We start from the raw sequence: 23,944 nt of genomic DNA, 5'->3' as shown, positions 1-23,944 counted from the left end.
CTGAAGTCCTGACCTCACTTTGTGAGAAAAAAATGACATACCCAATTAGCAACAACATTAACCAGTTATTGAATCTGTACAAATGATGTCACCATTTTCTAAACAATCTGAGCTCCAGACTCCATGTAACTGAATCTTACAAGACCACAGAATTCCTTAAAACTGAAGCATGATGTAAAATCACAATTAATGCCTTTCATGTTATCGAATTGAGATTTTTCCAAACTCTTGTAACAGAGATCTCCATAACCTCTACATGTCTCTAATTTCTTACAACATTTTTGAGCATCAATTAGCAAGAATGTTAATATTCATAACAATACTATACACTGCAGAGCACCTTCTGAAAGAATTTTTAACACGCTACAATAATCTGCTAAATGAAAAACCGTCAGTTAAGCATCAGAAAATAGATTCACATTAAGACGTCATAAAGCAAGGGGCACCCGGCTGGCTCAGTTGGAGCATGCAACTCTTGATCTCAGGGTTGTGAGTTCAAACCCCATGTGGGGCATAGAGATTACTTAATAAAATAATATAGACTTCACTAAGCAAATTATGCTCAAATATGCTCAAATATATATTTTTACAGCTCATGGAATCTTTAGTACCCACTGCATGAGCAGAGGTATTAGGGAAAATATACCATATATATTTCGTACATCTCAGGTGATGAAATATATACAAAAAGAAAAACCCCTAGCTTCCCTACTCCCATAAAATAGATCATGGAAAGGCTAATATTAAATATCTTGATTCTTATAAGATTAGGCAAGTATCAGGCTGAGAAGCGTATATATTACAGCCCTTCCTCAAAATACTGATAACAGAATTAAGAAAGTTCAGAATGGGAGAAAATACCTGCAAATCATGTATCTGTTAAGGAATTAATATCCAAAATATATAAATAACTTCTACAATTCAAAAGCAAAAAAACAATCAAATTTAAAAATGGGCAGAGGATCTGAATAGACGTTTTTCCGAAGAAGACATAAAGAAAGCCAACAAGGGCCTGAAAAGATGCTCAACATCACTAATCATCAAGGAAATGAAAATCAAAATCATAATGAGTTAGCACCTCACACCTGTTAGAATGGCTACTATCAAAAAGACAAGAAACAGGGGCACCTGGCTGGTTCAGTCAGTAGAGCATGGGACTCTTGATCTCAGGGTTGTGAGTTCCAGCCCCATATTGGGCATGGAGCCTACTTAAAAAAAAAAAAAAAAAGACAAGAAATAACAAGTGTTGGCGAGGGTGTGAAGAAAAAGGAACCCCTGTGCACTGTTTGTGGGAACGTAAATTGGTATAGCCACTATGGAAAACAGTATGGAATTTCCTCAAAAAATTAAAAACAGACCTACCATATAATCCAGCAATTCCACTTCTGGGTATTTATTTGAAGAAAATGAAAGCACTAACTTGAAAAAATATATGCTCCCCCACATTCATCGAAGCATTATTTACAATAGGCAAAATACAGCAACAACCTAAGTGTACATCAACAGATAAATGAATGAAGAAATTATATATATACACACAATGGAATATCATTCAACCATAAAGGTGAATGAAATCTTGCCATTTGTAATAACATAGATGGACCTTAAGGACATTCTGCTAAGTGAAATAAGTCAGACGAGAAAGACAAGTATTATATAATCTCTCATATATGTGGAATCTTAAAAAAAAAAAACAAAAAACAAAAAACAAGCTCATGGGCGCCTGGGTGGCTCAGTCGGTTAAGCATCTGCCTTCGGTTCAGGTCGTGATCCCAGCGTCCTGGGATCGAGTCCCACATGGGGCTCCCTGCTCAGAGGGGAGCCTGCTTCTCCCTCTGCCTCTTCCCTCTGCTTGTGCACTCTCTCTCTCAAATAAATAAATAAAATCTTAAAAAAAAAAAAAAACAAGCTCATAGATACAGAGAACAAACTGGTGGTTGCTGGCAGGGGCGGGTGCGAAATGGGTGACTGGAGTCAAAGGTACAAACTTCTAGTTATAAAGTAAATCAAGTCCTGGGGATGTAATGTACAGCATGGTAACAGTAGTTAATAATATTGTATTGCATATTTGAAAGTTGCTAAAAGAGTAAATCTTAAAAGCTCTCATCACAAGAAAAAACATTTATAACTATGCATGGTGATAGATATTAACTAGACTTGTGGTGATCATTTCACAATAAGTACAATGACCAAATCGTTATGATATACACCTGAAACTAATATAATGGTGTATGTCAATTATACCTCAATAAAAAAAGAATTAGGAAAGTTTAAAAATCGTTTTTAAGAATCCAAATATTATTGGGACACCTGGGTGGCTCAGTCAGTTGAGCGGCTGCTTCAGCTCAGGTCATGACCCCAGGGTTCTGGGATCAAGCCCCGCGTCGGGCTCCCTGCTCAGTGGGGAGCCTGCTTCTCCCTCTCCCTCTGTCTGCCGCTCCCCCTGCTTGTGCTCTCTCTCTGACAAATAAATAAAATCTTAAGAAAAAAAAATCCAAATATTATATAATAACAGATTATTTTTTAAAAGATTTTATTTGTTTATTGTTACTGTTTATTTATTTGCCCAATGCAGGGCTCGATCCCAAGGACCCTAGGATCACGACCTGAGCCGAAGGCAGCCGCATAACCAACTGAGCTACCCAGGCGTACCTAAAAATAGATTCTTGAAACGTTTTTGACAAGAAAACAAAAACTCAATATAAATTCTTAATTTGAGTTCCTTTTTTAAAAAAAATTCAAAAATACTTCAGTAGAATACTAATCATAACTTGTGGTTACATAACACATGAGACTGTGAAGACATTAATTTTGATTTGTGAATGTTTTCTTAATGTTTTATATAATTCGTTCTCTGTCAATATAATCCTGGTCCTTCAAAACATTATTTTCGAAGTCACTCAGGTGTGCAACTTGATTGACACCAGCTGAGGCAATGACAGCACGCAGTGCTTTGGGATAAAACACAGTCAGCAAAGCTGAGTAAGTAGTAGACATCACACAGCTAAATGGTTGACTTACACCATGAATGAGAGACTTGCTTCTAGGAGAAGCTCAGAAAAGAGCTTCTATAAATACAACCTATTCCTGAGATCTGAAGACGACATGCTGTATTGAGGTTATATCCAGCAAGACTGTACATTTTGCAAGAATGTGATTAAATTATCTTCCTAACTACTGAAATAAACTATGATTTGCAGCATGATTTCAGTCAATTTAATTTAAATGAGATTCATCCTGAAGGGGTCACTCTATTGAGATAGCCATGTTAATCAGTACCAATTAACTCTGATTTGGTAGACAGCATTCTAGGTACAGAATAATAGTAAGCATTTTCCCTATCCTTGAGAAAGGGATCTTCCATTATAACATGGAAAAAAAAATCTATCAAACATCCTGCCAAGTCTCTCCCTGTGGCCTCCACCAGCTCAAGCAGTCATTTGAAAGCCAAAGCAGCTCAAAGACCTGTCAGGGTCAATTCAAGATTTTACTCCAAGTCACGACGATTATCTGCAACTTCTTTAGTGAGAAAAAAACGGAAAATGACAATAAAATTAACATTTGCATAGTGCTTTACAGTCTCAAAGCTTTTTCACATGCATTCTCATTTAATCATCAATCTACTCTGCAAGGGAGATATCTGTATTTTATAAGATGCAGAAACTGAGATTTAACAAAGTGTAGTGACTTCTCAAAGGTGATACAAAGAAAATAGCAAACTAGGATTTGAACTCAGGCTTTCTAATTTGAAATCCTGTACTTTCCACTATTCTAGTTCTATCAGGAAGGGCCTGAAGCAAGTGATATGCCAAGACTGACACAACTAAAAAACCTCAGGGAGAGAAAAAAATGAGCCAACACCGTTCAGAGTACCACACTAGAATTCTGATTGCAGGCTAAGAAAAAGTACTCCAGCTGAGGCTAGTTTGAATGACCATGGCCAAATATCCAGTGTCAAAAGGGCATGGAAAACTCAAACAGATTTAGTCCTAGATTAAAATCACATTGTAAATAATATTTTCTATGGTCAGAGAGATCATCATTTTTATACAATATTCCAGGAGGTCCCAACTGACAAACTGGATATGGTACAAGAGATTCCAAGCAGCAAGTCATAATGCATAAGTCCTGCACCATAGTTCAAAGAGAACTATTCACAGCGGTGTATTGTACTTCTGAGCAGCATCTTGGTCCTGGAGGGCAACTAGAAAAGGATGCAGGACAGGCTAACTCCGTGAAAATCCTGGCAAACAGAAATGACACGGCTAGCTCCAAAGCTCAACAGGTACCTAGAGGTTGCCCCTAGCATGTTAAATCTCAAATCTGACGGCCAGTAGGACTTCACTTCAAACTAACTTCTTCCCTACTCCACAATACTGCTATTCTTTTTGGCCTTGGACAGAACTGGATCAGGGGCTGGAGTGAACTGAAGCCTGGGCTCCACAGGAGATAAAGCTATGTAAAATTTTGGAGGGCAACTGGCTGGGAGTGTGGGGGAAGCAAGAGCTGACAATATCATGCTAACCACAAAGGAATTTCCAGCTTGATTCTGGTCAAACTACATCAGTAGGAAGAATGTCTCAAAAGAGCCACAACTCAGTCCTATCAACCAAATGCACTGTGTAAATGATGCAGCTAATCTAGGTATTTTATATCTTTCACACTCTTCTAAATACAAGGCCCATAACCAGACTCAACTTGCCAACTCCTCCAATCCTATCCCTAAGCATCTTCTTTACCAAGTATCTGTATGTATTACTCTTTTACTCTCATTACACCCTGTTACCCTTTGTAGCTGAGCCCTATTGTTGTTTTTCAGTAAAAGATTTTTTTTAAGTTTTTTTATTTCAGTGTAGTTAACACATGATGTTACATTAGTTTCAGGTGTACAACATAGTGATTCAAGTTTAAACATTATTCTATACTCACCACAAGTGTAGCTACCACCTCTTACCATACAATGCTATTACAATACCATTGACTATATTCTTTATGCTGCGCCTTTTATTCCCATGACTTATTAATGCTATAACTGGAAGCCAGTATCTCCCACTCCCCTTAACCTATTTTGCCCTTCCCCCCCACTCTCCACCCCTCCCCTCTGGCAACCATCACATTGTCCTCTGTGTTTACAGATTCTGATTCTGCCTTTTGTTGATTCATTTGTGTGTTCTTTTTTTTTTTTAGATTCCACATATGAGTGAAACCATATAGTATTTGTCTTTCTCAGTCTGACTTAATTTCACTTAGCATAATACCCTCTAGGTCTATCCATGTTGTCACAAATGGCACAATGTCATCCTTTTGATGGCTGTATTATTCCACTGTGTGTGTGTGTGTATACATCTTATCTATTCATCTATCAGTGGACTCATTATACCTGTCAAAATGGCTAAAATCAAAAAGATAAGAAATAACAAGTGTTGGCAATGATCTGGAGAAAAAGGAACCCTCAGGGAGCCTGGATGGCTCAGTCTGTTAAGTACCTGCCTTCAGCTGGGGTCATGATCCCAGGATCCTGGGATCGAGCCCCACATCATTGGGCTCCCTGCCCAGCGGGGAGTCTGCTTCTCCCTTTCCCTCTACCCCTCCCCCCTACTCCTGCTCTCTCTCTCTCAAATTAAAAAATAAAATCTTAAAAAAAAAAAAAAAAAGAAAAGAGGGGCACCTAGGCGGCTCAGTTGATTAAACAACTGCCTTCAGCTCAGGTCATGATCCCAGGGTCCTGGGATCGAGTCCCGCATCGTACTCCTTGCTAAGTGGGGAGCCTGCTTCTCCCTCTGCCTGCCGCTCCCCCTGCCTGTGCATGGGCTCCCTCCCCCTCCCTCCCTCTCTCTGACAAATAAATAAAAATTAAAGAAGTGAGCACTCTACCAGAGGCACATGCATTTAAAAGATATATAAATTAATTTAAAAAAATAAAAATAAAATAAATTTAAAAATTTAAAAAAAGAAAAAAAAGAAAAGAAAAAGGAACCCTCATACACTACTGGTGGGAATGCAAATCGGCACAACTACTGCAGAAAACAGCATGGAGGTTCCTCAAAAAATTAAAAATATGATCTAATAATTCCACTACTGGGTATTTATTTACCCAAAGAAAATGAAAACACTAATTCAAAAGGATATATGCACCCTATGTTTACTGCAGCATTATTTACAATGGCCAACATATGAGCCCCATTGTTTTTGACTGAGAATCTTCTATTCAGCTAAGATCTGGTGTGTTTTACTCACCATGGTTACCAAAGGCTATTTCCATCTATTTAAGCAACTTTAATTTAATTAATTGATTTCTGTTTACTGAGTGTTAACAATGTGACAGGCACTGGAAGAAAGACTTATCCAAGACACTAGCCTAGTAGATTCACATCTAAACCAGACCAGAAACAATACCTGGAAAGGCTGGGAATGCAGGTGACAGATTGTAACAACACATTTGGAAGGCTGAACTGGGGATCTTGCGAGGAATACAAAGATGAGGGAGGCCGTCTACGCCATCAAGTAGGTATATCACACTACTACGGGAAATTAAAATGGGAAAATTTACAACACTATGTATTAAGTGCTGTGAGTACAAGATGAATATAAAGAAAGAACTGAGTAACTGCCCATTTGAGAGATGGGTTATAAGAATGGCAGAATAGGCTTCATTAAGTTGCCATTCCATTTGAGGTGGGTCTTGAAGGATGAGTTAGAGATTGCCAGGCAACATACCAAACAGAGGGGGATGCACAGAGGTGTTGAAAAGCACAGTGGGTTTAAATAACCATAAATAATTATGTATGGTTAGAAAATGGGTAAAGGAAGGTTACAAGAAACACCATTAGAAAGGCATGTGGGGGGTGCCTGGGTGGCTCAGTCGTTGGCCGTCTACCTTCGGCTCGGGTCCTGATCCCAGGGTCCTGGGATCGAGCCCCGCACCGGGCTCCCTGCTCCACAGGAAGCCTGCTTCTCCCTCTCCCGCTCCCCCTGCTTGTGTTCCTGCTCTCGCTATCTCTCTCTCTGTCAAATAAATAAATAAAATCTTTAAAAAAATAAAAAAAATTAAAAAAATTAAAAAGGCATTGTGGAAGGGGAGCTAGGCTGGCTCAATCAGTAGAGACTTATGTTCTCGGGATCATAAATTCAAACCCCACATTGCACACAGACCTTACTTTAAAAAAATACAAGAAAGAAAGGCAGGCAGGCATGTAGGGGACAGAGCCTGAAACACATTACATGGCACACTAAGAAGGTTGTATTGTGTTAGTTATTCTACCTCTTTATTTCATAAACTGTATTATTATTGCTACCTAATATGTGCATACTAGGTGACCCCAACAAGATTTCTGCACAGGCCATATAGAAGCCATGCTCATGGGACGCCTGGGTGGCTCAGTTGGTTAAGCGGCTGCCTTCGGCCTGGGTCATGATCCCAGGGTCCTGGGATCAAGTCCTGCATCGGGCTCCTTGCTCAGCGGGGAGCCTGCTTCTCCCTCTCTCTCCCTCTGCTTGTGCTCTCTCTGTCAAATAAATAAAATCTTAAAAAAAAAAAAAAAGCTATGCTCATGACTCTGAACTATGTGGCCTTGTCTTGGAACATTTCCTAATAACTATGCCATTCCTAATCTGAGGATCCCATTATGGCATTTAAAGGAATAAGGAAAAAATAGTTCAGGGAAGCTTCCAAATGATTTAAACCCATTGAGATTCAAAAAAAAAAAAAAAACCATTGAGATTCAAAGAAAGCCAATTATCTTGACTGAGTTTTACTACTGAAGTTTTAAGTTTAGATCTGCAGTCTAACAGGGCAGCCCCATGTGGCTACTGAGCACCTGACATGTGGTTAGTCCAAAGTGAAATATGCTGTAATTGTAAAATACACATCAGATTTCAAATATTTAGTATAAAAAAAGAATGTAAAATATCTCAGTAATTTTGTATGCTGATTACATGTTGAAATATTTTGGATATGTGGGGCTAAAATATAGTATTAAAGTTATTGTTACTAAAAATAATTGCACCTGTTTCTCTTTACTTTCTTTTTCTTGTTACTTTTTTAATGTGACTACTCAAAAAAAAATGTTTTAAGTAGGCTCGGAGCCCATTGCAGGGCTTGAACTCACGACCCTGAGATCAAGACCTCAGCTGAGATCAAGAGCTGGACGCTTAACCAACTGAGCCACCCAGGCATCCCTATAAATTTTTAAATTACATTTGTAGCTCGCATTATAGGTCTAATAGATAGGGCTGATCTAGAGTATATGTCATGACTGATTTCTGAAAATTTGTTGAAACAAATTAGTTAATATCTACCTCCTAACAGTCATCATAAATTTAATAGGAAACGAAAGTATAAAATTAGGTATTTTAATAGACCATAAGGGTATATATATAAAAGCAAACACAAAGATGTTAAAAATCTAGAAAAAGGAGAATTGTCTCCAAATTAACCATAGGAGGGGTGCCTGGGTGGTGCAGTTGGTTAAGCATCTGCCTTCACCTCAGCCCCTCCCCCCATCCGTGCTCTTTCTCTCCCTCTCTCAAATAAATATATAAAACCTTAAAAAAAAACAAAAGAGAGTCCTAAAGCTTGATAAACATTTGGCATTCTTTAAAAAGAAACAATCTTAATGTTGAGAAGGACAACTGAGCTAAATTATCTTGGTACAAATACTCTTTCAAAAACTCTACTAAATTTTTTGCTATTCCCATATTAAGTCGCCTTCTATTTTGGATGGTCCTGGTGCTTGCCAAGATGAGGAACTTTCTCTGAATCAGACAGAACAGTTTTAGGAAACCCCCAGCCCAGTTGCTGTTGTTTTTTGTTTTTTTTTCAATTGAGATATAGTTGACATACAACGTTATACTAGTTTCAGGTGCACAACACAGAATTCAACAATTCTTTGCAATACGCTATAGTCATCAAGATAAGGGTAGTTACCATCCATCACCATACAACTTTATTCTAATATTACTGACTATATTCCTTATGCTGTACTATTCATCCCAATGACTTATTTATTTTATAACTAGAAATTTATACCTCTTAATCTCCTTCAAATTAAGAATTTGAACCCTTCAAAACCTGTCCTCCAGAAAGGATATACTCTAGACAATCTGTTGAAACCTGGTTACAAAGGCACTTTACATCTCCGCAAATCCACTCCTAGGCATTTCCCCCAAGAGAAATGAAAACCTAAGTCATTTTAAAAACCTTATACATGAATATTCATAGCAACTTTACTCATGATAGTCAAAAATGTCCATCAAGATATGAATGGATAAACACTGGTATATATATCCAGTGGAATGCTACTAAGCAATAAAAAAATTAACTACTCATATGCAACAATATGGATGAATCTCAAAATAACTATGCTTAGTGAAAGACAGCATAGAAAAAAAAAGAATACATACTAGATGATTTCATTTATAAACTAATCTACAGTGATAGAAATCAGAACAGTGGTTGCCTAGAGTGGAGGGTAGGCGGTAGATGGACTACAAAGGGGTATGACAGAATTTTCTGAGATAAGAATGTTCTATTTCTTGATTGAAATGTTATTTATATGGTTTACATTTACCCAAAAAATGGGATCAACCTATACATTTAAAATGTGTAAATTCTTGGGGCGCCTGGGTGGCTCAGTCGTTAGGCGTCTGCCTTCGGCTCAGGTCATGGTCCCAGGGTCTGGGGAACAAGCCCCACATTGAGCTCCCTTGCTCCTTGGGGAGCCTGCTTCTCCCTCTGCCTGCTACTCCCCCTGCTTGTGTTCCCTCTCTCGCTGTGAATCTGTCAAATAAATAAATAAAATCTTAAAAATAAATAAAATAAAATAAAATGTGTAAATTCTACTCTACATAAATTATGCTTAAGTCCAACTGATTTCTGAGAAAGAACAGTAAGAAAAAAAAGAAAAGGAAAAGGAAGGAGGGAGGAACAGGAGGCAGGGGAAAGAAAGAAGTACTGCAGAGCTGAAATCCCAGGGGGCTGTAGGTCAGGAGCAGGACAGCACAGTGTGACATCAGACTTTGTTCAACATCAGGAAAGCAGCCTAAGGGGCGCCCAGCTGGCTCAGTCAGAAGAGAATCTGACTCTTGATCTTGGGGTAGTGGGTTCAAGACTCACACTGGGTATAGTGATTACTAAGAAAGAAAGAAGGAAGGAAGGGAGGGAGGAGAGAGAGGGAGAGAAAGAAAAGAAAGGAAGGGAAAGGGAAAAGGGAAAAGGAAGGAAGGAAGGAAAGAAAGAAAGAAAGGGAATGGGCGCCTGGGTGGCTCAGATGGTTAAGCGTCTGCCTTCGGCTCAGGTCATGATCCCAGGGTCCTGGGATCGAGTCCCACATCGGGCTCCCTGCTCCTTGGGAGCCTGCTTCTCCCTCTGCCTCTCTCTCTCTCTCTGTCTCTCATGAATAAATAAATAAAAAATCTTTAAAAAAAAAAAAAAAAAAGAAAGAAAGAAAGAAAGGGAAAAAAAAGAAACAAACAAACAAAGGCAGTCCGGGGGCACCTGGGGGGCTCAGTCGGTGAAGCGTCTGCCATCGGCTCAAGTCATGATCTCAGGGTCCTGGGTTCTAGCCCCGCGTCAGGCTCCCTGCTCAGCCAGGAGTCTGCTTCTCCCTCTCCCTATCTATCTCTCTCTTTCAAATAAATAAACAAAATCTTTGGGGCACCTGGGTGGCTCAGTCCGTTAAGCGTCTGCCTTCAGCTCAGGTCATGATCCCAGGGTCCTGGGATCGAGCCCCACACCGGGCTCCTTGCTCAGCGGGGAGCCTGCTTCTCCCTCTCCCTCTGCCTGCTGCTCCCCCTGCTTGTGCTGTCAACTAAATAAATATTAAAAAAAAAAATTTTTTTAAATAATAAATAAATAAAATCTTTAAAAAAAATAATAGGGATGCCTGGGTGGCTCAGCCAGTTAAGCATCTGCCTTCAGCTCGAGTCATAATCCCAGGGTCCTGGGATTGAGCCCTGCATCGGGCTCCCAGCTCGGCGGGAAGCCTGCTTCTCCCTCTGCCTGCCGCTCCCCGTGCTTGTGTTCTCTCTCTGACAAATAAATGAAAAAATCTTTAAAAAATTAAAAATTTTAAAAATTAAAAAATAATAATAAAATAAAATAATTTTTAAAAAGGCAGCTTCTTGGGGAACCTGGGTGGCTCAGTTGTTAAGCGTCTGCCTTCAACTCAGGTAATGATCCCAGTGTCCTGGGACTGAGCACCACAGTTGGTCCCCTTTGACCACCTTCACCCATTTCCCCACCCCCCAGAAACACTGTAACCTATGTGAGATGATGAATGTGTTAACTAACTTTACCGTGGTAATCATTTAGATATATACACATATATAAAATCACCACACTGTATACCTTAAAAACACACTATGTCAGGGGCGCCTGGGTGGCTCAGATGGTTAAGCGTCTGCCTTCGGCTCAGATCATGATCCCAGGGTCCTGGGATCGAGCCCCACATTGGGCTCCTGGCTCAGCAGGGAGCCTGCTTCTCCCTCTCCCTCTGCCTCTCTCCCTGCTCATGCTCTCTCTCTCTCTATCTCTGTGTCTCAAATGAATAAATAAAATCTTTAAAAAAAAACACACACTATGTCAATTACATCTCAATAAAACTCGGGGGAAAAAAGTCAACAGGAGAGTTGGTAACAGAAGTACATATACAAAGAGCCCGAAGACTCCTTAGAAAAGATGAACCAGAAATTCTAAATCTAGGGACAAAGTCAAGTACAGAATAAGAGAGTTGCCAGACTTTGAACACAAGAGCAAATCAGGAAGGTTGAACAAGCATGCTGCTTGATGGACTGATGTCAATCTGTAGTGAGGTTTTTCATGGCATAGCACTCTGTTCTTGGCCTTGTCCTTTTTAATAATTTCGTCAATGAGTTGGATGAAGGGGCACCTGGGTGGCTCAGTCGGTTAAGTGTCTGCCTTAGACTCAGGTCATGATCTCAAGGTCCTGGGATCAAGCCCTGTGTCGGGCTCCCTGCTCTGTGGGGAGCCTGTTTCTCCTTCTCCCTCTGCCCCTACAACCCCCCCACCCCCGGCTTATGATCTCTCCTTCTCTCTCTCTCTCAAATAAATAAAATCTTTTAAAAAATGAGTTGGATGAAGAAGCTGAGAGATAACAAATAAGATAGATGTATAATCAGGAATAAAAATCAAATCTCTGGTTGTAGTAATGGGATTAATGTAAGAAAAAAAAAATTATAGGGGCACCTGGCTGGCTCAGTCAGTAGAACATGTGACTCTTCTTTTTTAAAAAAAAAAAGATTTTATTTATTTATTTGAGACAGAGAGAATGAGAGAGAGAGAGAGAGCACATGAGAGGGGGGAGGGTCAGAGGGAGAAGCAGGCTCCCTGCCGAGCAGGGAGCCCGATGCGGGACTCGATCCAGGGACTCCAGGATCATGACCTGAGCCGAAGGCAGTCGCTTAACCAACTGAGACACCCAGGCACCCCTGAACATATGACTCTTGATCTCAGGGTTCTGAGTTCAAGCCCCACACTGGGCATGGAGCCTACTTAAAAAAAAAATTATAGTCCTGCATTTAAGTCTTCAAAACTAACTGTACCAGTATATGACACGCAAAATGTAACTTAACAGCAGCATGTACTTAAAAAGACTGAGGGATGGGGCACCTGGGTGGCTCAGTAGGTTAAGTGTCTGCCTTTGGTTCTGGTCATGATCCCAGAGTCTGGGATTGAGCCCCACTTTGGGCTCTCAGCTCAGCAGGGAGCCTGCTTCTCCCTCTCCATCTGCCTGCTGCTCCCCCGGCTTGTACTCTCTCTCTGTCAAATAAAATCTTAAAAAATAATAAAAATAATAAAAATTAAAAGACTGAGGGTCTTTGGAGGGCAAAAAAACTCAAAATGAATCACTAGTGTAGTGTGACTGGCCTCACCCCAAAAAAGAAAAAAAAAAATTCAATCTTAACTACATCAGTATCTAAGAGAATGATGATCATTCCTAAATCTAAAGAGGATTATTTTGTGCTGATCATATAAAACCTAAAATATTGTGTTGCTATGGGTACCGCACTTTAAGGAATAACATGAAAAAACAGAGAATTTTCAGAGGACAGCACACAAGATGATAAGGTGACTAGAAACCATGAAACATGAGGAATGACTGAACGAACTGAAAATGCTTAATCTGAAGAAGAGACTTCCCAGGGGACATAAATATCTTCAAATAGTTGAAGATCTGGCATGCAGAAAAGGAGTTACACTTATTTAGCCCCAATGGGTATAACTTAGACCAATTTCTTCTTGGTCTTGAAATTGTCTGAACTGTTGATACAAAAAGATGGATGTTATGTCAATTCTCCCTAAGAAGAAAATGACCTAGAGCTGCCACATGGTTTTCTGTGGTTCATTTTTACAAAACTTGACTGAAAAGGTTACATGTACAGAAAAGAAAACACAAATGGCCAATAAATCTTTGAAAATACACCTAACTTCACTAGTTATCAGGGAAATGGAAATTCAAACAATGCTCATGGAAGATGATAACATAAATGAAAATGAAACTGTCTGGGGGTAATATGGGAACTCTGCACTATTTCTGTAAATCTAAAAGTATTCCAAAATAAAATGGTAATTAAAAACACCACCACTTGGGGTGCCTGGGTGGCTCAGTTGTTAAGCGTCTGCCTTCGGCTCAGGTCATGATCCCAGGGTCCTGGGATCGAGCCCCGCGTCGGGCTCCCTGCTCAGCGGGAAGCCTGCTTCTCCCTCTCCCTCTGCCCGCTGCTCTGCCTACTTGTGCTCACTCTCTCTCTGTCAAATAAATAAATAAAATCTTTAAAAAAACAACAACAACACTCTTCACACCCGCAAATTCTTTTAAGTCTGACAATACCAATTCTTAGCAAGGATATAGGGAAAAGAGAAAGGGAGAAGGAGTACAAATTATTAAAACCGCTCAACAGCAATTTGGCAATATTTATAAAGTTAAAGATGCTCATAGCTTTTGACCCAGAAGCTCCACTCCTAAATGTATACCCTAGAACAGCACTGCCATTATATAGGGTAGCTACTAGCCCCATGTGACTACTGAGAACTTGGAATGAGGCAAGTCAAAAATGAGGTATGTTGTTTTTTTTTTTTTTAAAGATTTTATTTATTTATTTGACAGAGAGAGACACAGCGAGAGAGGGAACACAAGCAGGGGAAGTGAGAGAGGGAGAAGCAGGCTTCCCGCGGAGCAGGGAGCCCGACGCGGGACTCGATCCCAGGACCCCGGGATCACGACCTGAGCCGAAGGCAGACACTTAACGACTGAGCCACCCAGGCGCCCCGAGGTATGTTTTTAAGTATAAAATACATACCTGACTTCAAAGACTTTGTACAAAAAAAAGAACATAAAATATCTTGCTAATAATTTTTATATTGATCATATGATGAAATGATAACATTTTAGATATATTGAGCTATATAATTTGTATTGGTTTTTTAGTTTATTTATTTATTTACATCATCTCTACACCCTACATGGGGCTCAAACTCACAACCCCAAGATCAAGAGCCGCATGCTCTTCTGACTGAGCCAGACAGGTGCCCCTATAATTTGTATTGTTAAAATTTAATCTATTCAGCCTTTTTTTAATGTGGCTACTAAAAAATATAAAATTGTGTTTGCACTGTTTCAATCAGACAGTACTGTACTAGAGCCTCACCCACAAGTGCTCAAGAAGTAAATAAATTTAGTGGGTCATAACCAACATTTTTTAATGAAAAAGCACAGAAGAGAAAATATCATCGTGTTGGAGAGGAGGGGGGTGGGGGATGGGGTAACTGGGTGATGGACACTGGGGAGGCTCTGTGTTAATAATGAGCACTGGGCATTATGTAAGACTGATGAATCACAGACCTGTACCCCTGAAACAAATAATACATTATATGTTAATTAATTGAATTTAAATTAAAAAATGTCATAGTGTACTGCATGTAGGAAGGGTTATTTCATTAAACTTTTGATACACTGTGTAGATGTGATGTAAAATATATCTCCTTGCCATGGGTGGTGGCCAAAAATGTTTGAAAACTCCTGCTAGGGGCACCTGGCTGGCTAGGTCTATAGAGCATATGACTCTTGATGTTGGGTCGTGAGTTTGAGTCCCACATCGGGCATAGAGATTACTTTAAAAAAAAAAAAACAAAAAAAAAACAAGAAAAAGGAAAAAGAAAACTCCTGCTAAAAACTCTCTGCAACACAATGTCCACTGTAGTGCTGTCATCTGTAATAGCAAATATTTGAAAACAACTCATACAGCCAACAAAGGAGATTAGATAAATAAATTGTGGTATACTTATATTCAAAGTAAAGACTTTATTTATTTGAGAAAGAGAGAGAGAGAGCACAAGCAGGGGGAGCTGCAAAGGAAAAGGAGAACAGGCTTCCTGCTGAGCAGGGAGCCCAAGGTGGGGCTTGATCCCAGGACCCCAGGATCATGACCTGAGCTGAAGGCAGATGCTTAACCAACTGAGCCACCCAGGCATCCCCCCCTTTTTTAAGGATTTGGTTTATTTATTCTAAGAAAGAGAGAGATTTTTTTTTTATTTATTTGAGAGAGAGAGACATATTCAAAGTAATAGTACTAATCAGCCGTGGAAACAAATGAACTAGAACTAAAATATCCATATGGGTAAATATGGAAAACACAATACTGAGCAAAAAAAGACAAGCTGCAGAAAAAAAATCATACAAAATGATACAAATTTATGTAAAATTTTAAAAGATGAAAAACTGGCACATATAATCTTTTAGTTCTCTGAAACAATGACCTATCTGAAGCATATGGCAAACTGTTAAGATTCAACAAAAGTTAGTGGTAGGTAAACAGATAATATATCATTATCTTACTCCCTATAGTTTTCTGTGTGCTTCAAATATTTACGTAAATACAAGATCTCAAATACCATGCACAATTGACCCTTGAACAACACGGGGGGTTAGGGGCACTGACCCCTGCACATTTGAAAATCCACCTATGAATTTGACTCTCCAAACACTTAACTACTAATACCCTACGGTTGACCAGAAGACTTACCAATAACAGTCAATTAACACATATTTTGCATGTTATGTGTATTATATACTGTATTCTTATAATAAAGTAAGCTAGTGAAAATAAAATGTCAAGAAAATCATAAGGAGAAATATTTACAATATCACACTGTAAAAAATCTGCATGTAAGTGGACCTGAGCAGTTCAAACCCGTGTTTTTTGAGGCTCAACTGTACTTAAAAGTCATAATGCCTATTCCATGTTTATATCCTTTAAGATACTATATCCTTTGGGTGCCTGGCTGGCTTAGTCAGTGGAGCATGCAATTCTTGAACTCAGAGTTGTGGGTTTGAGCCCTACGATGGATACAGAGATTATTTAAAAAATAAAATTAAAATAAAATAATAATATAAATATAAAGAAATAAATAAGAAAGATACTATATCCTAAATTAAAACTTAAGGCTTTGGGGGTGCCTAGCTGGCTCAGCCAATAGATCATATGACTTGATCTTGGGGTTTTGAATTCGAGCCCCAAGTTTGGGATAGAGTTTACTTAAAAAATAAAAATCAGGGCGCCTGGGTGGCTCAGTTGGTTAGGCAACTGCCTTCAGCTCAGGTCATGATCCCAGAGTCCTGGGATCGAGTCCCACATCGGGCTCCCTGCTCAGCGGGGAGACTGCTTCTCCCTCTCCCTCTGCCTGCCGCTCCCCCTGCTTGTGCGCTCTCTCTCTCTGTCAAATAAATAAATAAAATCTTTAAAATAAATAAAAATAAAAATAAAAAAATAAAGTTTTTTAAAAAAACTTAAGGCTTAAAAAAAAAACTTAAGTCTTTATTGTTGTAATTTTTAAATGACAAGCATTAACAAAACATTGACCTAATAGATTTGTAGCCACCCTGCTTACAACACATTTCATTATTATATGAATGTGAATGTAACTGCATTACAGGTCTAATCATGTCCCCAGAAAAAAAGAAATACCATAAACTCTTCCATGTCTGGCATGGTTGAGGAATCTGGTGTTCTGGTCAATTAAATTGCTTTTGTTAATTAAGATTTCCCATAAATACCATACATGGATTACCAGTTCTTAAAATAATTAAGATACAATAAAATGCACTTAAATCTAAAACTACACAGGATATAATTTATTTCTCACTGATAATTACGGCAAGGCACTTCGGGATCTTGCAGTAATTTTTTTAATGTACTTTTTTTTAAGCAGTTGATCTCTAATTCAGATTAAACCAGTGTTATTTTGCATGCCATAAGACTCCTCAGAAAACAAGAGATGAACTGTGAATTCTGTTTCCTTATACTAGCTTCTAAAAGGGTTCCAGTGTCTTAAACATCTATGTTGTTTTTCTGGTATATAAATGAGAAAATTTGGACCTATGGACAGTCCAAAGATAAAATTCAGAAACAAAATACATTTAGATCTTAGATAAGGCAACAAACAACCTGACATTTTTATTACCACGTAAAGCTATATACCTTTAAAATCCATGGAACGAAAATCAGTATTGTCCATTTTGAAATCTCTGGTTCAGGCCTATGAAATAAGAAAATATTTTAATATTCTGTCCTTTATCCTCCAGTCTCTCAATAAAATTTCTTTACAAATTTTCCAGCTACTTGTTATCCGAAGGGGAAAAAGTGCTTTAGAAGTTTTAAAACTCAGAAAAAGCAGTTAATGAGGGGCAGGGCCTGGCTGTCGCATGCCAAGAACCAGGCCTGGAGTAAATTTCCACGCGGTCTTTTCTTACCATAATCTGCCCCACAACAGGGAAACCAGGGCTCGAGGTACCCCGTGATTGGTCTGGCTGGTACTCGATGCCTCCTCCTAATTGGCTCAAAATCTCCCCACGTCACCGCCCATACGTTCAAAGTATCCAATCACTCGCTGTCGTTTTTCCCACTCTCGCAGATCCGTTAGCGCCTTCAGCTCCCCACCCCCAACAATCATCAACGGTCCGGCTTCAACGGAATTTTGGTCGTTCACATCCAAACTTCTATCTCCCGCTTTCGGTGGCCACACACCGCTCCCCATCCTTCATCCAAGTCAAAAAAACCCCTCTGCTTTCGCCCATTTTCCTTCACCTGAGAGTCAGCTACCACAGCTCTGTAGTTCAAAACCTTTGCCTCGCGGACTCTCTAAAAAGTATTAAACTAATGGCCACATCTTCTCGCTAGGCATAAACCACTCAACTAACCTGGGGCTGACCCACCTTTGGCCCGTCCTACCTCCGCCGAGGCAGGATCACGAACCTCCGCGGACACCACGATCGCCACGGTTCCCTCTCCACGAACTCCGTCTGCGGTGCCCGTCGACGCTCAGAAGGCACCGCCCCCCGTTGTGACGTCACCAACGGCCACGCCCAATCGGCCTTTACGCTTCCTCCGAGCGTAAGCGTCGTCGGGGCACGGGGGACGCGGGGACGCGGAGATGCGGAGCGCCGTCTAGGCCTTAAGTCCTGGGGTTGCAGCTTAGAAGTCCGGGGTTAGAATCACAGAGAATAAGGAAATACGGTGCAATACTGAAAGCATACTACAGTTATTGAGAGGGGTGCAGATGGCCAGGGTTACAGGCAAGCAGAGAACAGGCCTGGGGGGGGGGGAGAAAAGGGAGAGAATGACAGAGCGGAAAGAGAGAGGGAGGGAGCGGAAATAGGGGGAGAAGAGAGGGAGGGAAAGAGGGAGGAAGGGGGGTAGAAACGGAGGAAGGAAGGAAGGAAAATATACAGTATTGCCCACTGGTTATTCAAGAGAGGCAAAGGTCAGAAATATCAGAAGTTGAGGGGCGCCTGGGTGACTCAGTCATTAAGCTTCTGCCTTCGGCTCAGGTCATGATCCCGGGATCCTGGGATCGAGCCCCGCATCGGGCTCGCCGCGCAGCGGGGAGCCTGCTTCTCCCTCTGCCTCTGCCTCTCCCCCTGCTTGTGTTCCTTCTCTCGCTTTGTCTGTCAAATAAATAAATAAAATCTTAAAAAGAAATATCAGAAGTTGAGAGGAATGGAACACCCTGTAGTTCCAAGACACGTTTCTGCTGCCCAGCCCTTGTCAAATCTGAAGGAAACTATCTAATGACTCCCCTGCAGGTTCGCAGTAAGGGCGGCAGTCCCATCCATCTCCAGACAAATGGTTTTAGGGATGGCGGTGGAATATATATATAAACATGTTTGGTACCAGCTAAATCTATGGGTGATGCTTGCAACCAAGGCGTTGGCCTTTGACTGAAATCTCTATTCAGAGACAGCAGTGTTAAGGCATGATGACTCCAAATTTGGAGGAAAAACCCCAAATCAAAACATTAACAAGCCTCCCACCTCTTCCCTCACATAGCCCTCTTTTAAGTCTTGTGCACCACAGTCAAGCCAGATGTGAAGCTGGCTAGCAAGATAAAGAAAAGAGATTGTGGCTTCAATTCTGGGAACATTAAGAGAGTTTCCTCCTGACCCTGACAGTCTCAGAGTCACTCATTACCTATCATGGAAAAGATGGGGTTTCTAAAAATAATTTCTTTTCCCTCTTCAAAATTTTCTGCATCTAGATCACATAGTACAGTGAAGAAAAAAGGCAAAACAGGGAAAGTACTGCTATTAACGCCTCTTCTTTTGCATCCTGCAATTTGGTATTCATTTTACAATCCTAGATTGCTAAATTAGGGAAAGAACTTGGTGGAAAAGAGCGGTAGAATATCTCATAGTTGACTAAATCCTCATGAACCATATACTATGTGCTAGCTACTTATAATCTCATTGTCTCTAGTTTTTCATCTATAAAATGGAACTAAAAGTAGTTCTAAGCTTCCGGTTCAATAGAATAGTAGTATATGTAAAGCATCTAGAATGCTAGCTGGCATATAATAGGTAATAAATGTTAGTTTCCATTATTGTTCCCCATTTCCTCGTTGGCAAACCAAGGGCTCCCAACTTCTATCATCCCGCCCAGGCCCCTGGCTCTACCTTAACTTCTTTGTTCTTAAATGAACAGGGAACAGGGCGAAAATTAGACCTTGGATCTCTAGCCCAGGGTGGTCCTTTCCCATACATCATAGAAATCTTAGTGATTAATAATGTCTCTAGCAGGGGTGCCTGGCTAGCTCAGTCACTAGAGCATGTGATTCTCCATCTTGGGGTTGTGAGCTCAAGCCCCGAGTTAGGTGTACAGATTACTTTAAAAAAATGTCTGTCGGGCGCCTGGGTGGCACAGTTGGTTGAGTGACTGCCTTCGGCTCAGGTCATGATCCTGGAGGCCCTCTGGAATGGAGTCCCACATCGGGCTCCCTGCTCAGCAGGGAGTCTGCTTCTCTCTCTGGCCCTCCCCCTTCTCACACTCTCCCTCTCTCTCAAATAAATAAACAAAATTTAAATAAATAAATGAATAAAATCTTTAAAAAATATATCTGTAGTAGGATGGCTATGATATTATCCAAGATTATATAAGGCAAACAAGAATCAAATGACTCCATTGATTAATACTGACTATAAATATGCCTCCAAATTCAGGGCTACTGAACTGTTACCACTGTATTGAATAAAAATATCAAAATATGCAGGAAAGGTGAAATAAAAAATAAAAGTGAATAAAAAATAAAGTATGAATATAAAATATGCAGAAAGGGTGAAACCCCTTATGTCATTGTATGGGTTTCTCCAGTGTTTTTGTTTTCATTCTAGATAGGCTCCCTGGATGTTACCAGTAAGGAAGAATTAAGAGACAGGAAATAAAGTAAAAGAAAGAAGAAGAAAGGAAATAATAAAGGAAGCAGGTGCATATTGAGGAGGATATGCAAGAATGACTAGTAAAATGCCATTAAATGGCACTCAACAGGCCGTAGATTTTCTTCCCTTACCCTGGCATAAACTACAAATTTTATTCTCCTACTCTTTAACAAATTAATGCAGAAATGGTGAAAGAGATAAGCCCATAAGGCAGCGGGTGAACAGCTTGGACTCTAAGGAGAGCTTATTAAAACTCTCATTAATACGGCTCAGTCTGTTGAGCATCCAACTTTTGGTTTCAGCTCGGGTCATGATCTCAGGGTCGTGATCTCAGGGTCAGGAGATCCAGCCCTGCACCAGGCTCTGCCCTCAGTGCAGAGTCAGCTTGAGATTCTCTCCCTCTCCCTCTTCCCCCCCCACCTCTCTCTCTAATAAATAAAATCTTTTTTAAAAAGACTCTCATTAATAGAGTTAAAAGAGAGTAAGCAACCAAGAATGCAAATTAGTTAATAAGGTAGCATTACACCTTGTTAAAAAAAAAAAAAAACACTTTCAGAAAAAATATGGAATTTTATAGCCAAGAAAATTCTAAAAACGCAAGGGATAATGGAGTAAGGGAGAGGGGCTTGCTTTACCAGGTATTAAAACTACTGTAAATAAAATTTATGGTACGGGGGGCCTGGGTGACTCAGTCGTTAAGCGTCTGCCTTCGGCTCAGGTCCTGGGATCGAGCCCCGCATGGGGCTCCCTGCTCAGCGGGAGCCTGCTTCTCCCTCTCCACTCCCCCTGCTTGTGTTCCCCCTCTCGCTGTCTCTCTCTCTGTCAAATAAATAAATAAAATCTTAAAATAATTTTATGGTGATAGTGCAGACAGATAAATGGAACAAAATAAGAGTCCAGAAACAAATCCATATATATATATGGAAATGATTCAAGTCAGCAAGGAAGAGTTATTCAAGAAAAAGTATTGAAGCAACTGCATAGCCATTTTTTTTAGATTTTTATTTATTTATTTGAGAGAGAGAAAGGGAGAGCACAGAGGGAGAGAAGGAGAAACAGACTCTCGGCTGAGCAGAGAGCCAGATGTGGCGCTCCATCCCAGGACCCTGAGATCATGACTTGAGCTGAAGGCAGGAGCTTAACCGACTGAGCCACCCAGGCGCCCCTGCATAGCCATTTTAAAAAGTAAAATTAGACCCCTGCCTCACTTCATATACGAAAATAAATACGGGATTAATCAAAGATTAAATTGAATCAGAAAATTTCTCAAAGAAGTTATGCATGGATATTTTATAAACACAATGGCAAGATGTAAACATCATCCGAAAACCAGAATTATAAAGGGAAAATAATGAGTTTTACAACGTAAAAATTAATATCTTCTGAATGGCACTATAAGCAAGGTTGAAAGATAAACCACAGACTGGAGAAAGATTTTTTCAACATATGTAACTGATAAAGAATTAACATCTTTTTTTTTAAGAGTTAACATATCTAACATAAAAAGAGCTCTTAAAAAAAAAAAAGAGTTCCTACAATAAAAAAGACAAATACTCTAGCAAATAAATCAGCAAAGGACATTTACACAGGAAGAAATATAAATGGCCAATAATATATGAGAAGATATTCAACCCCTCCAACAATCAAAGAAATGAAAATTAATACAAGGTAAATTTAGGATGCCTGGGTGACTCAGTCGGTTAAGCGTCTGCCTTTGGCTCAGGTCATGATCCCAGGGTCCTGGGATCAAGTCCCGCATCGGGCTCCTTGCTCAGCGAGGAGCTTGCTTCTCCCTCTGCCTGCCACTCCCACTGCTTGTGCTCACTCGCTCTCTCTCTCTCTAATAAATAAATAAAATCTTTTAAAAAAAATACAAGGTAGGGCGCCTGGGTGGCTCAGTTGGTTAAGCGACTGCCTTCGGCTCAGGTCATGATCCTGGAGTCCCTGGATCGAGTCCCGCATCGGGCTCCCTGCTCGGCAGGGAGCCTGCTTCTCCCTCTGACCCTCCCCCCTCTCATGTGCTCTCTCTCTCTCTCTCATTCTCTCTGTCTCAAATAAATAAATAAAATCTTTAAAAAAAAAAAATACAAGGTAAATTTTTTTCATTTATCAGATTGGCAAAGGTTCAAAAGATTAACAAAACTTCAAATTAGCAATATACAAAAAACAGGCACTTCTGTGCACTGTTGGTAGGAGTACAAATTATTGCACCTTTTCTGGAGGGCAGTTTGACAATATATATCAAAATCTTACATGTATGTACCCTGTTACCCAACAATTCGTCTTCTAGAAATTTTCCTAAAGAAGATATTGGAAAAATCTGCAAAGATAAACAGAAACGTTCACTGAAGCATTGTAAACCACTTAAATGTTCATCTAGTTAAATGTGGACCGATTACAGAACTTAGGGTACATCAGTGCCATACAGTGGAGTACTTACTTATACAGCCTTTAAAAATATTGCTGTGGAAACAATCTAATGGTATAAAACGAGGGAAATGCCTATATGCTACTATTGAGCTTAAAAACGAAAACGTCAGGGGCACCTGGGTGGCTCAGACAGTTAAGCATCTGCCTTGGGATCAGGTCATGATCCCAGTGTCCTGGGATCGAGCCCCACATCGGGCTCCCTGCTGGGCAGGGAGCCCGCTTCTCCCTCCCCCTGTGCTCTTGCGCTCTTGCTCACTCTCTCTCTCCCTCTCAAATAAATAACTAAAATCTTTAAAATAAAAGAAAAAGAAAAAAGAAAAAGTCAGCAACTGCTCAAAAAGGTGTAATTACATAGACCTGAGTGACTAAACAACTCTTGGGATGGTTTCCACCTGGGTATGAATGGCACAAATCATAGAAAGGAAGAAAGGAAGAAAAAAAGTTTACAGAGACGGTATACACGTCTGTAAAATTATATGCATATTTGAACAAAAATGTCTGGGGGAGTATTTACCAAAATGTTAACAATGTTTATCATTTGAGTGGTGGGATCTGGGAGAATCTTTACTTTCTTTATATTTTAGTTTTTCAATTTCCTACAATGAACATATATTTTTATCATTGGGGGAAAAGAGAAGCAATTTTAACTTTTTTTAAAAGATTTTATTTATTTATTTGAGACAGAGAGAGAGATAGGGAGGGGCAGAGGGAGAGGGAGAAGCAGACTCCCTGATGAGTGTGGAGCCCGATGCGGGGCTCCATCCCAGGACCCTGAGATCATGTCCCGA

General features: G+C 40.1%; 1 protein-coding gene across 1 annotated transcript in view; it reads right to left on the bottom strand.

Moving 5' to 3' along the window:
- TEX11 (testis expressed 11) overlaps positions 1 to 18,951 on the bottom strand; it is a 299,675-nt gene extending 280,724 nt beyond the window's left edge. Inside the window, exons 1-2 of the mRNA XM_078065032.1 lie at positions 18,231 to 18,951; positions 17,497 to 17,554 (exon numbers count right to left, since the gene is read on the bottom strand). Of these exons, the coding sequence (XP_077921158.1) occupies positions 17,497 to 17,533 (37 nt within the window). The 5' untranslated portion in view covers positions 17,534 to 17,554; positions 18,231 to 18,951. The remainder of the gene's footprint in view (positions 1 to 17,496; positions 17,555 to 18,230) is intronic.
- Positions 18,952 to 23,944: the final 4,993 nt, after the last annotated feature.

The sequence above is a fragment of the Halichoerus grypus genome, chromosome X (assembly GCF_964656455.1).
Source record: "Halichoerus grypus chromosome X, mHalGry1.hap1.1, whole genome shotgun sequence".
NCBI lineage: Eukaryota > Metazoa > Chordata > Mammalia > Carnivora > Phocidae > Halichoerus > Halichoerus grypus.
The sequence above is the reverse complement of the archived record's forward strand: the minus strand, read 5'-3'. Positions and strand labels throughout refer to the sequence as shown.